This window comes from Pseudorca crassidens, chromosome 16 (assembly GCF_039906515.1).
Source record: "Pseudorca crassidens isolate mPseCra1 chromosome 16, mPseCra1.hap1, whole genome shotgun sequence".
In the NCBI taxonomy this organism is placed as follows: domain Eukaryota; kingdom Metazoa; phylum Chordata; class Mammalia; order Artiodactyla; family Delphinidae; genus Pseudorca; species Pseudorca crassidens.
In genome coordinates this window covers 59,153,773-59,168,467 of record NC_090311.1, presented here as the reverse complement: position 1 = coordinate 59,168,467, position 14,695 = coordinate 59,153,773, and the positions used below count along the sequence as shown (strand labels likewise).

The 14,695-nt window shown below is 43.5% G+C and overlaps 2 protein-coding genes and 1 long non-coding RNA gene across 34 annotated transcripts in view; 1 reads left to right on the top strand and 2 right to left on the bottom strand.

Moving 5' to 3' along the window:
• PPP3CB (protein phosphatase 3 catalytic subunit beta) overlaps positions 1-4,288 on the bottom strand; it is a 48,012-nt gene extending 43,724 nt beyond the window's left edge. For 3 of the 9 annotated variants that reach the window (XM_067710565.1, XM_067710562.1, XM_067710568.1), the window contains exon 1: positions 4,110-4,288. In XM_067710565.1, coding sequence (XP_067566666.1) covers positions 4,110-4,194 — 85 coding nt within the window. In that variant the 5' untranslated portion in view covers positions 4,195-4,288. The remainder of the gene's footprint in view (positions 1-4,109) is intronic. The other 6 variants (XM_067710560.1, XM_067710561.1, XM_067710563.1 and 3 more) reach the window with 4 other exon arrangements.
• Positions 3,627-5,429, top strand: LOC137209200 (uncharacterized). Its single transcript, XR_010935942.1, has 2 exons — positions 3,627-4,122; positions 5,001-5,429. It is a non-coding gene; the product is annotated as an uncharacterized lncRNA (long non-coding RNA).
• An 868-nt stretch (positions 5,430-6,297) lies between these two features.
• Positions 6,298-14,695, bottom strand: part of USP54 (ubiquitin specific peptidase 54) — a 149,316-nt gene continuing 140,918 nt past the window's right edge. For 20 of the 24 annotated variants that reach the window (XM_067710528.1, XM_067710521.1, XM_067710527.1 and 17 more), the window contains 4 exons: positions 14,461-14,579; positions 13,717-13,857; positions 9,622-9,808; positions 6,298-7,590 (listed from right to left, as the gene is read on the bottom strand). In XM_067710528.1, coding sequence (XP_067566629.1) covers positions 7,031-7,590; positions 9,622-9,808; positions 13,717-13,857; positions 14,461-14,579 — 1,007 coding nt within the window. In that variant the 3' untranslated portion in view covers positions 6,298-7,030. The remainder of the gene's footprint in view (positions 7,591-9,621; positions 9,809-13,716; positions 13,858-14,460; positions 14,580-14,695) is intronic. The other 4 variants (XM_067710536.1, XM_067710543.1, XM_067710537.1 and 1 more) reach the window with 1 other exon arrangement.

Genomic DNA, 14,695 nt, shown 5'->3' with positions numbered 1-14,695 from the left:
CTTCTTTGAACTCAGCTTGCTGGGTCTGCCACTTATCTGGCAATTATTAATCACACCCAGCCTTATGACATAAATGATTAACTTTTTATGAGTACTTATTTCCCCAAGGACCAAGACTGTAGTTTATCTTTCACACTTCTGTTGTTTCCCTACAGTTTTTAGCTATACAGCAGGCATTAAATAAATATTTGCTATTTGATTACTCTGAATTTCCAAAATAAATTTTACATACCATACAAGGATGCCAATTAGCTTTAGCTTATTTCATCTCTGTGTATAAATAAACATTTTTATAATGAAATGAAGTCATATGATTGGCACTAAAACACACCTCATCTAATAAATCAAAATTCTTTTACCAAACTTTTCCTTATAACTCTTGCCAATTCATTCAATAGCTCCGAACCTAAAACTTTTGCCTCACTACTGAACAGCTTTCCTCCTTGGCATTTTCCTTCTAAGATGACCTGTTGCCAGTGTTCTCTTTCCTTCTTTCTCTCTCTCTCTCTCTCTCTCTCTGTCTCTCTCTCTCTCTCTCCCTTTCTCTCTCCCTCTCTCTCTCCCTCTCTCTCTCTCTCACACACACACACACACAATATTCTCTGTTCCTTTGCTTTCTATAGGACACACGGTACTGAAGATTTATTTTAGTATGCTGAACAGTTTAACAAAGGTGGAAAGAAAAAGAAAAATCATTTTCAAGAGTTATATTTTTTAGATAGGTAAGTCCACAAAATAGCTTTTGTAAACAAAAACTAAAATGCAAGTTGCTTTAAAATATAATGAAATAGAACTAGTAAAAAACATTGAAGTAGCTATGTGACCCCGAGACCTTTGTGGGTCATCTAAAAATCTGTAATGAAAATAAGCAATCCTAATAAAGCTAAGGTACTGGAAAACACGTTAGCCTCATATTTATAAGCAGGGCAGCTGGCAAGAGAACCTAAATGAATCATAAGGCTGCCCATCAGATATATAATAGCTAAAAAACTTACAACACACACTCTTTAGCATTTTGGTTCAATCTGAAAGTCTGATAATTTAAGAGATAAGGATAATATAACCTATGAAATAAAGAAAACATGTTGAATGCAAAAGAGAGTCACATTGTGGGTGCTAAAATGAACATATACACAATATAGACAATGCATTCTAAGTGATAAAGGTGAATTTTTGTATCAGGAGTAATAGATTTAATAATCTCAAGGGATAATCTAGTTTTACAAATCTGGGACCTGATCTATACGGCAAAAAGTACATTTTAAAAGTATCTGGAAAGAAAAGGAAGTACCTGAACAATTCAGGTCAAGCAAATTTCCGGGCGAGGAGGGAGAGCAATATACATAAATTCAGGGTTTTATGCTTAAATTACACACACCAATTTTGCTGATGTGTCAATAAGGCATTCACGCCAAAACAATCAGCTGTTTTTCCTAGTTTGTTTCTATTTTCTTATTTTCAACTTCCTATCTTAGCTAAAGATAGAAAAATGCTTAACAGAAAATTGTCAAGAGGGCATACTATCTCACCTAAACCACTTGGGCTACACCAACTTTCAAACAGAATTTGACCAGAGCCAGCAGCTGGAGAAGGCTCAAAACTGAACTTCTTTAACTAACCAGGAAACCTAATCACCCATAATCAGTGATATGGAATTACCACTAATAATTTCAGTGAATAGATAATTTATACATGAATCACCTATAGTATCCCAAGATCTCAAACTTCACATGATGTGAATTTCAGGCATTTGATATTAAATACAGAAAGACCTATTTCCCCTTCAAAACCTATGTGACCATAAAATATAGGCCTCCTGACTAGAAGTGTAAGAGTATAAAATTTAGAGACAACAAGGAAAAGTTTCAGGGAGTAAAAAGACTACTTGTATTCAACGTCAACGATGGTCTCCATAACATTACTACTATGAAATGGTACTGATGCAAAACTAGCACATACTGGACTTAAAAGAAATCTGGATTTTTAACAAGTTAAACCTAAGTTGAACTAGCACTGTGGTCATATATCTTCAGGAAACTGGTGTTCTTTGTCATCAAATGCAACATGAGAGTACAACTATTGACTGAGAAAGACAAGAAAAGCTTGAAGATGAAATCTAAAAGGAGATTTGTATATGAAAGGTAAGTTTCCCAGTAACTTCCAAGGAAGCCAGAGACTCCATGAGCAGCACAAACCAGTCTGTTGCACACTATATCTAAAGCATGTGATCCATATCAGTCATTCCAACTAGCTAACAAATTCCATGAAGAAATGAAAATTGTCTTGAAGAATATACTACAAAGCACATGAGATCTTACATCCATGAGCTCTACTAAACTATAATTTTCTTACCAACAAACTCCTATTTACCTAAATCAAGTGACTTTTATTTCATACCAATAAACTGCAAACATGACTGTGTCTTGCATTCAAAACTCACCCCTAAGGAATATGCCTTATGTCTGGAATCTTATTTTTACTGTATTAAAGCAGTACAAGGGAAATATTACCACATATTTGACAAGAAACAAGAAGATTCACAAGCATAAGGAGAGCATAAACTCACTGTTGCAATGTGACTGGTTGTCCCATCTAATAGTAGGGTGAAAAGTACCCAGGGAAATTAACAGACAGCACAAGTATACTGTCAGCAAATTAACAGGCAGCCCATGTCTCCTATTCCCACCCCCACAGAACTTCAGGATTTCACAATAGGATGAATGCCTGAACTACCAATCATTTTTCTTTCTCTTTTTTAAAAGATTTCTCAGGACAAGGATTCCATAAACTCTTTTTTAAGTTCATTCCAATAACTGGCCTGAAAAGATATACTATTAAGTTTTTTAAATTATCTACATAGCCTAGATACAAATTAGTGTTATTATTATTAAAGGAGACTCGAATTGACAAATTAAAATTAAAAAAACACAAAGGAAAAAGTTTTTCTTGTTTTTAAATATTTTAATGGAAACATGTCTAGTCAGATTTCCAAAACTGGGCTAACAGTGTTTACATTGTGCCAGTATACTTAAGAAGATGAATTAAATAAATAAATAAAACAAATAAAAGTATCTATCTTTCAAAAATAAATGTGATACAATAAGGAAACCTTTATTCTAAAATGATTTCAATTTACTGACCAAGCTACAGGATAAAGAAAAATCATTTCAAATTATGTTTTTCACCTCCGCAGCAGTGCTTCAAGTTGATGGGCTCTCCCAGAAAGCGTGGAAATCTTAAGCAACTCTCAATTAGCCCTCAATTTCTCTATTTTAAATTAATCTGCTGACCTGTGGTCGTTAAACAACCATAAATTCTGCACCAGCTGAGAAATATTTAATTTTTTCTTCTAGGGGGAGTGTGTGGGTGTCTGCCTGCAAAGGAGGGCTAACCCCTCTTGGCCTTTGACCAAAAAGTGTTGACGGTTTTCTACGTAAATGCTTCTTCCTATCCCTGAAGCTTTTTTCTCTTTTATGCTGTCTTTTTTCCATCTATTCTGCACTTAAAGCCGGGGCCCCCAAATTCTGGCTCGTCCCTTCACCCTTGTCCGATCCCATACAGTTCCCCCAATTTCCGCGCCGGGTGACACCTGAGGGCCGAAGGCGAACCCCTGCGGCTGGCGCTAACTAGGCGCGAATAGGGCAGACGGCTGTCATTGGGGAGCAGACGTGGGCCAAAGCCGAGGTGATTTCTGACTGCTCATCGCCCGGCGCCGCGTGGCTGAAGGTCTCCGAGCCCCTCGGTCCGCCCAGGCAAGCAAGGCGTGCAGCTGTCGCGGTGCAGGAAGCTAATCGCGGCCTTTGGGCCGCTTTTGACAGACCGGGCAGGAAAAGAAAGGGGCTCTGCGACTAGTAGCCTCACCCCTTCGGCTAGGAGACCCCCCCCAGGGCAAAACCCCCGCCACGGCCAGAAGGCAAGCGAGAGACCGCGGAGCCGCCGCCACCGACTCAGCCCAGCCCAGCAGGGGCCCGCCCAGGGGCCACTCCCCAAGGGAGGCAGCCAGTCATTCGCCCGCCCTTCCGGGCCCGCTCCGGAGGGGACGGTCTCCCGCCCGCCCTCACACAGCTACCTCCTCAGGCCAGGCCCTCAGGGCTTCGTCCACCTCTCACCTTTGACGACTCGGTCAGCCCCGGGAGGGGGCGGCGGGGGCGGGGGTGGGGGCGGTGCAGCCCGGGCCGGCTCCGGGGCGGCCATGCTGGGCCCGGGGCTCGGCTAGGCGCTGGGCCGGGCGGGGTTGGGGGCGGGGGCGGCGGCTACCAGAGCCAAGCGGCGGCGCCGCCGGGGAACATGGCGGACCCTCTTTCCCTACAGAGGGGCTAAGACCGGCATGCACCGCGCGTGCGGGGGCGGGGGCGGAGCAGGCTCTAGGGACTTGGGCAAAATTACTGAGGCTAGGAGAGAAACGGGACGAGCCAAGGGATCAGGTGAAAATTCTGGGCAGGCAGAAACAAAAGAGTGAGAAGAGATGGCTGTCTGCATCTAGTTGCTGCGGTGAATGAGTGCTAGGGAAAACGACACCAGCTTTTATGGAGCTCCCAGTAAGATGGGGTGACGATCAAACCTAAGAATCTCCTACTAATAGAGAAAAAATATATAACAATTTGACTACCGAATCCGGGTACTTTGGTTGGTAACTGAAAGGAGAAATAGAGGAAGCATTCTAGATTCTAGAGCAAAGCAACAGTTCAGAATGGAGTCTGAGAGAGAATCTGACTGACCCTTGTGTTTAGAGCCTGGAACTGTCAAGAGTCTGGAGGCACAGAGTAACAATGCAGGTAGAGCAGACTAGGCTCCAAGGGTTAAGAATCAAAACACGTAAGAGGAAAGAAAGGGATGACACCAAGAGACGTTCAAAGAGTACAGAATTCACCTGAAAAGGACACAGCCTCCCTCTTGATTCATTCAGAAAACAGAGATTCCGAAGGCAGAGGAGTAAGTAGGGAACTGGAAATTAGTTCCTCATAAGAAATACCTCACAGGATATTTCTCTGCATATACAGAAATGTGGGCCCAGGTTTTCTATGGAAACTTTATAGAGACGGACATTCATGGGGAACGGAGTAGTGGGACAAGAACTGACTGTTCGGGACTTCCCTGCTGGCACAATGGTTAAGAATCTGCCTGCTAATGCAGGGGACACGGGTTCGAGCCCTGGTCTGGGAAGATCCCACGTGCTGTGGAGCAATTAAGCCTGTGCGCCACAACTACTGAGCCTGTGCTCTAGAGCCTGCATGCCGCAACTACTGAGCCCGAGAGCCACAACTACTGAAGCCCACGCACCTAGAGCCTGTGCTCCGCAACAAGAGAAGCCACCGCAATGAGAAGCCCGTGCACCACAACGAAGAGTAGCCCCCGCTCGCCACAACTAGAGTAAGCCCATGCGCAGCAAAGACCCAGTGCAGCCAAAAATAAATTTAAAAAAAAAAGAACTGACTGTTCAATCAATAATTATTGAAGTGTGTATGACACCAGGAAAGGTACTGGATCATGAACAGAGACCAGCATATCCACTAAGATCTATATATCTTGATGGCATAGGATTCAAGTAGCATAGGGTGAGAAATGCCTGCACATCCTCCTGCTCAATACTACATGTGCTCAGAATCTGTTCATAATAGATGGAGATAATTAGATAAGCAGTTCAAAGGTCTCAAAGAGCACCTCTCTACCTCTTCATTTCGTCAATCTCAGTGATCATGAGAGCTGGGGTAAAACAGAAGAGAAATGCCCAATGGGTATTCTTTGCAAAGGGAACTCACAAAATATTTTTTAGAGGGAGGTGAATTGGGGAGTGAGGCAGGGGTGAAAATGGATCTTTCTGGCATGGAAGTGCAATAATTCCACAGGGGAAGGGGAGGGGCAGCCATGGGAAGAGAGCAAGGAAAGGATACGAGGCGCGTCACAAACTTGTAGAGGGAGGGCACCAAGAGTACCTAGATCAGGAGTGAGTTTGTAAGAGGAGTTTGAATCCCCAGAAAATCTCCCTAAGGAGGGAAGGAGAAAGTGTGTAATGTGTTGAGTGCCTCTTGGCAGGAAAGGGATAGAAAATATACTAGTGGCAATAATAACAAGGAAAGTCACTCCATATTAGGACCCATTGACTCCTACCTTGAATATATACCCTTCAACTATCCTTCAATTCCTCTTTGGCTGCTCACTTTCACTCAGTCAAAAGCCATATACAGAGCCCCAGGCCTCTGGGAATTGGTATTTCTTGCTTCTCCAGGCTTCCCCACCCCAATACAAAAGAGCAAGAGCATACAAAAGGGATTAAATAGACAATTAAGTGACAAGGAATTAAATAGAACTATCTTATAGATTTATTAATGAAAAATACTTTACAAAAACAGTATGTTTGGCCCTAAAATAGTTCAGCTGACTCTCAGGGTTTACAACGGCGACTGAGCGAGTGGCAGTAATGGCTCTGCTGCTGAGGACAGGAGGGTATGTTAGTGTGCCTGACTCCATCTGTTCAGAAGAGCAATTGTTATGTTGGCAGCCTCGCATTCTAGGCCAAAAGTTTGAGGGCAGAGGGACAATCTGGGCAGGTGGGTTAGCCTGAATGTTGTGGTCAAGACCAACACTACAGGGCTACATGTCCCTCCAAGGATGGGGGATTGGGAAGACAGAAGGTCAGGTAATAGGGACAGGTGGATAAAACAAAGAAGTTGGTAATATAATAAGGAACAGAATACGAGGGCTCAGGTGGAGGTGGGGGCATAGAGTATTCAGGAATAAAACGGTGACCCTAAGATCCTAAGGAATGGCTAGTGTCCAGAGTAACATGGATTCATCTTTAAGGTGGGTCAAATAAAGCCCTAAACAGCAGCTGCTTCCTTTTGCTAGGTGAATGGAAATTGGAATTTCAAATATTCCCTCTCAAAGAGCCAGGTCTCTTTAGCGGTTCCTGGCACCCCTAGGAGAAGGTGCCAACTCTATGCTGAGATGAGACTAGCACAGCCCCAGCAGGGATGCAGGGTACCAACTCTATAGAGAAAGCTGTGGCTCCAGGAGAGGAAAGGGGTGACCTTTACCACCTGCTGTGCTGCATGGCTCTAGCCCTGATCTGCTCTCTTCTAGGGGCATCTGCTAGAACAAACAGAAACTCCTCTCTCCCTGTCCTCCTGTGCCCAGATTGCAGGGTATAACTGCTTTGCCTCCAGTCATCATCTGGGGGCATATCTACTCTTCGAGGACCAGGGGCTCGAAACCCTGGAACAGGACCTGAATTCCAAGCTGACCTCAGGGGTACACGAAGACTGCTTGACGGCAGAGACACAGGGTAAACAATGGGAACGTGGGAGGGTGAATGGAAAAGATCCTCCCAGGACTGAGCATGAGGAACCTGAAGGCCCTGGTGTCTCTCTGGTAGTGTGGCAGTGTGAGTTAGCTGAGGCTTGCACCCTGGAGTAGTCAGGAATCTGGCGCCAATATGCTGGTTGGTCTCTGACCATGCTCCCCAGGAGGCATCTGTTCTGGTTCGATGGGGGAGACTCCGGTAGTTCAAAGTCCTTCCTGTGTGCTTGACCGCTTCGGAAGTTTCACCCCTGTCACACATAGCCAGAAACTGCTGGACACTCCTCGAAGTTCCTGGGAAGAGAAAAGAAACCCAACGATTGAGCATCTTCAGTAAAACCATTCTCCTTTCCAGAGGACCATTTCTGGCTGTTCCTTCCAACTCCCCACCTCTCCAAGAACATACACATAAGGGAAAGAAGGAACCTAGTTTTGCTTTTAATTTCATTTTTTAAAATTCTTAATAAACATTAAAATCAAGTCTCTTACCTCCAACCTGTGCAAATGAAACAGTCTCCTGGATGTTGCCATACTTCTGTCTCACTGTACTATAATCCTTCCTCCAAAAGACACACACACACACACACACACACACACACACACAGTCACACACAAATGGCTCTCTAATATTGCAAATGTATGTTCTCACTGTGACAACTTTACTCCTTAAGAGCCACCACTCCAAAACATCACTCAGTTTTTCTGAACATGGTACCTTCACTGAAGTTAAGCTGTGTCTGCTTACATTCTTGCTCATTCTCCAAGATCTCTGCTTTTGTTTGCACCACTCCCACATACATAATGTGAAATGCCTTTTCTATACATTGATTCCCCTTTACTTAAAAGAAACAAAATAACTAATTTTCAAAAAATCACTTCTAAACAATATTTTTCATTCTTTATTTTAAAATTCCATCAACACCTGTACTATACTTACACATATGTATATCTGACTATTGAAACTCTGAGCTCTTTGAGAGCAGAGAGCTGCCTTCTTTCTCCCCTGTATTCACTGTAGCATTTGGTGCAGAACAAGTTGCAATAAATGCTGCCTGACTAATCAGATACCCCTAATAACTGTCAAAGGAGGCTGGCTACCTGGCTGTTCCACTGAGTAATATGAAGTCCATTTGTCCAGAAGGCCTGCGTATCCAAAGCTCCCTAAAATTTGGACACAAATATCAACAATACTACTCTATCTTCTGTTCTAAGAATGACAACCATCCCTCCTTGCCCTGGGGATCTACATATCCACAGACAGGTTTCTCAACCTCGGCACTACTGATATTTTGGGCTGACAGTTCTTTGTTTTGGGGGTGGGATGGGGTGTGCAAGGAAACTGCTTGTGCATTGCTGGATGTTTAGCAGCATCCCTGGCCCCTCTACCCACTATATGCCAGTAGCACCTCCCCTTTCCCGTTGAGAATCACTGCCTTAAACTGTAGATTCAGCCCATAAGGAGGAAAAGGAACAAATCTAGCTGTGGAGGGTCAAAGCCAAAAGGATACTGTCCACCTTCCCCAGGATTTTCTGGGTCTCTATACATGGCATGGATATTCCAAGGGTCTTTCCAAGTCTCCCATTCACACCTCGTCCTCCTAGATCAGGGGTCCCCAACCCCGGAGCCACGGTCTGCTATCTGTCCATGGCCTGTTAGGAACCAGGCCACACAGCAGGAGGTGAGCAGCAGGGGAGCAAGCGAAGCTTCATCAGTATTTACAGCCACTCCCCATCACTCGCATTACCGCTGGAGCTCTGCCTCCTGTCAGCATTATGGCGAGTTGTATAATTATTTCATTATATATTACAATGTAATAGTAATAGAAGTAAAATGCACAATAAATGTAATGCGCTTGAATCATCCCCAAACCATCCCCCCTGCCCCTCCCATCTGTGGAAAAATTGTCTTCCACGAAACTGGTCCCTGGTGCCAAAAAGGTTGGGGACCGCTGTCCTAGACCATCGCTCAACTGAGACTCGGGATAGAAGGAGAGGAAACTAGCTGATAGAGATGACACTTCCTGTTTTGGGGGATCTTAAAGACTGGGTATTAACTCCCCTTGGTCACTTAAAAGCATATCCTATCATGACTGAAGCAATTCATTTTCATGGGTAGTTAGATTCTGGGAGCTCTGGTCTAGACCATGTTGCCCAAGAAATGATTCAATCATAATTCATCTTTAAAGCAGTCATTCATATCCCTTTACAACCCCACCTGTGACCCCTCTTCCCCCACCCCCCAACAGGTGTACTGATTTGATTCTTCCAAGTCCCTGGAAATGTACCACATTCCAGCACATAATAGTAGATTGTGGGGAGAGTTACCTGGGGGTCTATGGGGCTCCCCTGCCACGCTGGGCATCAAGACATCTGGGGACAGGAACTGTGGTTGGGATGGGTAGAGTTGGGGACCAAGGAGAAACACAGGAGGGTCATGGATGACAGGGAGGGAAGAGGAGCTGGAACAACGGTGCCCGGTTTCCAAAGGCTTTTTCCTCGCGTTTGATGAATCCTTATAATGAGACAAGACAAAAAAACATAGAGATGAGGATTAACACAGAGCAGGATATGGTTGGGTAAACAGTGAGGAAAGCAGGGGGAGATGGAAGGAACTAGAGTACAAGCATTCCTTAATCTAGAGAGGGACCCAATTTACTTGTCACTCTCCCTATCAGCCCCTCTAGGAAACATCCTGACCACTATGAACTGGAGACACCAAACTACAGATTCTCTTCCCTTAATCTATCTTCCTCATAACCCTCACCTTCCCAAACCTAACATCAAGGTCTTTAGCAAACTCCTTAATGCTAATAGTAGAATTAGAGAGATTGTGATAGAAATTTAAAAATAGAGAAGAGGGGAATTCCCTGGCGGTCCAGGACTATGCGCTTTCATTGCTAAGGGAACAGGTTCAATCCCTGGTCAGGGAACGAAGATCCCACAAGCTGCTCAGCATGGCCAAAAAAAAAAAAAAAAAAAAAAAGTAACAAAAGCCTCTAAAAAATACATATTTAAAAATTAAGAAATTAAAAATAGAGAAGAAATGAGAGAAATTCAGAAAGCCTGAGAGATTGAAAAAGAAAATTCTACACTCTCTCTAAATATTGGGAACTAATATATATCTCCCTAAATGTACAATCAAAAACTCTCTATTCCATCTTTCCCATTACTGCTACACTCTACAGTCTCCACTTTGGTGCTGCCTGTCAAGTTTGTACCCATTGATGCTTATGACCTGCTCTATGCTCCATTCAACATTCACTTCTGTGGCAAAATCTCTGAAATATCCCCTTTAACATATGAAACACTAATATGTCCAAAATTGAACCAACATTCTTCCAAACTCCTCCTCCTGGTACCGTATTTTCTTGTCACCTAGACTCAAATGTTGACATTGCCCTTGATTTTGCACTTTTCTTCCACAATTCCATTAGTTACCTATGCCATGTAATGTCATTTCTACCTATAGGTTTTTGGGTTTTTTTTGCAGTACACGGGCCTCTCACTGTTGTGGCCTCTCCCGTTGTGGAGCACAGGCTCCGGACTCGCAGGCTCAGCAGCCATGGCTCACGGGCCCAGCCACTTAGCGGCATGTGGGATCTTCCCGGACCGGGGCATGAACCCGTGTCCCCTGCATCGGCAGGCGGACTCTCAACCACTGCGCCACCAGGGAAGCCCTCTACCTATAGGTTTTATATTTAAACTCAATTGGACCACTGCAGCAGCCTCCAATTTAGTCTTCCTATCTCCAGCCCACTACCTCCTTAGTGTGGCCTGCAAGTTCCTATGTGATATGGCAATGCTGATCTTTCTCACTTTATCTCCTACCATTCCTGTGCCTTTTACACTCTAACCTTCTTAACGTTCCTCAAACACACCAAGCTCATTCCACCTCAGGGCCTTTACACTCTGCGTTTCTGTTACCGGGAATGTTCTTCCCGTGGCTTACACCTTCATGTCACTGAGGTCTCTGATCAAATGTTACTTTCTTAGAGCTGATTTCCCTCACTACTCTATCAAAAATAGCCCTGAGAATAACCACTATTACCTCTTTACTCCTCATCCTCTTCCTTTGCTTTATTCTTCTTTATCACACATTGTCTGGGGTTTACTTGTTTATTGTCTTTCTCTCTTAGTAGAATACATTTATTTTCACTCCAGTATCCCCAGCACCTTGAACAGCTCCTGGAACATTATAGGCACTTAATAAATAATATATTAAATAAAATAATCTATATTCCAGTATATCTTATTTCCTTTACTAGATTGTAAGATATTTTGTGTTGTTCCATCAGTGTGTGCTCATAGCACCTAACAACAGCATGGCACATGGTAGGCATTTACCATATAGCATAAGGACCAGGTGCTAGTCCTCTCGGCATGTGACACAGCCATAGAAGAAAGAGACACCACTCTTCACTGGTTTCCTTTCTATCTCTCTGGTCTCTTTTACCAAGTCTCCTTTTGGGGTTCTTCAGAAGAACCACCTCAAATCTGATACTCTTCAGGGATATGTCCTGGTTCCTCGCCTCTTTTTGTAATACTCTTCCTCTTTTTAGTGGCTATGATTCTCAAATCTCAATTTCAAGTTTATATGTCTCACAACCAAAGGCTACCAGATACCTGTCTCCACTCAAGCTTAATATATCCAAAATTGCAGATATCTCTCCCCCCAAATATATTCCTGCTTCTCCTCCCTCAAATATTATCATTATCAACCTACAATTCCTAGATATTATCCTTGATTCTCCTTTCTCCATATCCAGGCAAGTAGGTACCAAACACATTAATTTTTACTTCCTAATTGGCTCTCCAGTATGTCCACTTCTATCCTCCTGAACTCCTTACTGTGGTTCATGATATGACCCTTGTTTATAGTGTTTCCAGTCTCACTTGTCAATACTCTCCATCCTTCCCTCACCAGACTCTAATCATGCCATATCAATGAGCTTCTTTTAACTCAGTTAATGTCTGCTTCAGGTCCCTTTATCTGTTACATTCTTTTTACTTCCTGTAGGAAGACTTCCCTGATTCTTCAAGCCTGGTTTAGATGTCCCCTCTATTATGCTTCCATAGCATTAAATCCTATCATATTATATTACAATTGTTTATTTATCTGTCTCCCCCAGTAGACTGTAAAGTCATGAGAGCAGGGACTGTATCTAGCTCACTCACCACCACTTCCCCAGCATCTGGCACAATACCTAGAACATAAGCTCAAAAAGCATTTGTTTAAAAGAATGAATCGGGACTTCCCTGGCAGTCCAGTGGTTAAGACTTCGGCTTCCAATGCAGGGGTTGTGGGTTCGATCCCTGGCAGGGAGCTAAGATCCCACAGGCTTCGTGATCAAAAAACCAGAACATAAAACAGAAGCAATTTTGTAACAAATTCAATAAAGACTTTAAAAAAATGGTCCACATCAAAAAAAAAAGAACGAATCAATGAATAAATGAATGATACAGAAGTCAGGACAAAGGAAGCCAACTCTCCTAGGAAAACAACAATTCGCCATTAAAGGTATATGAGAACAAATATTGGGAAGAAAAGGCCACCTTTTCCAAAAAGAATGGCCAACTGTTCAGAGCTCTTTAGAAACTTATGAGCAATAAACTGGAAAAAATGACTACCTCTAGGGAAAGAAGTTGGATCTGAAGAAGTGGTGGAAGAGACAGTTTTCTTTTTGTACATTTTTATATCACATATTTAAGACCTGTTTTTTAGTATTTGTCAAACTGACCTGGTGAGCATGCTTCAATATACTGGTGCTTTGTATCCTGACCCCTACTGAAATAAAAATTCAACTTGCTTTGGGCAAGTGTGTGAAATTCTCCAAAGGCACGTTTTAGAAACCCAACCACTGAAACTATTTGAATTAGCTGATCTCTGCTGACTTGGGTGTCCCTGTCCCTTTCACATATAGACTACTGCATTAATGCCATATGAAAAGCCCCAAGGATGAGGATTTTAAATTATTTTCCTTCTCTTGCTAATGTACATGCTTCATTTCAGCTTGAAAGCACACTGGACCCTACTCAGTCATGTACTAGGATGGGGAAGAAAAGGCAAAAAAATACTCCAACCCATCTCTTATCTTCTTCCTTTGATTAGTACAGTGGGTTCTAACCCAGTCAGCAGCAGTGGCTTCTCCAAGACTCCTCTTGAGGCTGCTAGTACTCTTCTCATCCTGGGGAAGCCTATAATACACCTTCCAGAACTGCTACAGAGAAGGGACATTCTTCTAGGCTCCAAGTAAATGTGTGTCAAGAAAATAATGACTATGTGTCCTCATTTTTGCTGAGTGCATATGGCTTTCCCCCAGATTACAACTTTCAGCTTCTCCTGCCCCTTCACCTGCAGTATATTTTTACCTAGCAAGAGAAAGAAGATGCTCTGAATAGATAGACCCTGATTCTACTTACAAAACTGTGGGAAGAGACTGGGACGTCCTCCCTCTCTGAGACAACGGTGCCACTGAGACTGCGTGAGATGCGCCGAAAGTTCTCTGCACCATACTGATCATCCTCCCCACACTCCCTGCTGGGGCCTCGGCCAGGTGCAGCCTTCAAACACACAGACACACACAGGCAGACACAGAACACCAGACATGTGGTTTTCCCACAGACCCTGTCCCGAGGGATATGGGAGAGAATAGGGTAAGACTCACTAGTAGATATCTGAATTAGACGTATTTAAAAGGTAGTGGCCATATGGCAATCTCCTCTCACTCAAAAGAAGCCCAATCTGGGACGAAGTGAGAGAGTAGCATTGACATATGTACACTACCAAATGTAAAATAGATAGCTAGTGGGAAGCAGCCGCATAGCACAGGGAGATCAGCTCGGTGCTTTGTGACCACCTAGAGGGGTGGGATAGGGAGGGTGGGAGGGAGATGCAAGAGGGAGGGGATATGGGGATATAGGTATATGTATAGCTGATTCACTGTTATACAGCAGAAACTAACACAACATTGTAAAGCAATTATACTCCAATAAAGATGTTAAAAAAAAGAAAAAGAAGAAGCCCAATCATAGACCTTCTTCTCTTCCAACAGCCCCACATTACCATGCCGCTGCTTTACCACCAACCCTACCACTCATCTCTCTCCATAATTCTTTCCCAACACATCACCCCATGCCCAAAACTTTAGCACCTGAGGTGGCTACCTGAGACGTAGACACTGTATTGGCTTCATGGAGACTGTGCTCTATTTCTGCTGTTGGGGTCTTTGAGAGATCAAGGCCAGGGGCTGAGCGCAACCTCCTTCCTACACCATCTGTAGAGCCTGAGGAGGAAAACATAAATACAAGTTGAAGCCATCTCTTCTCCTGGAGTCTAAACTCAGCCTGGCAGCACAACACTCAGGAATTCTTGTTTCATTAAATAACAAATATGCATCTC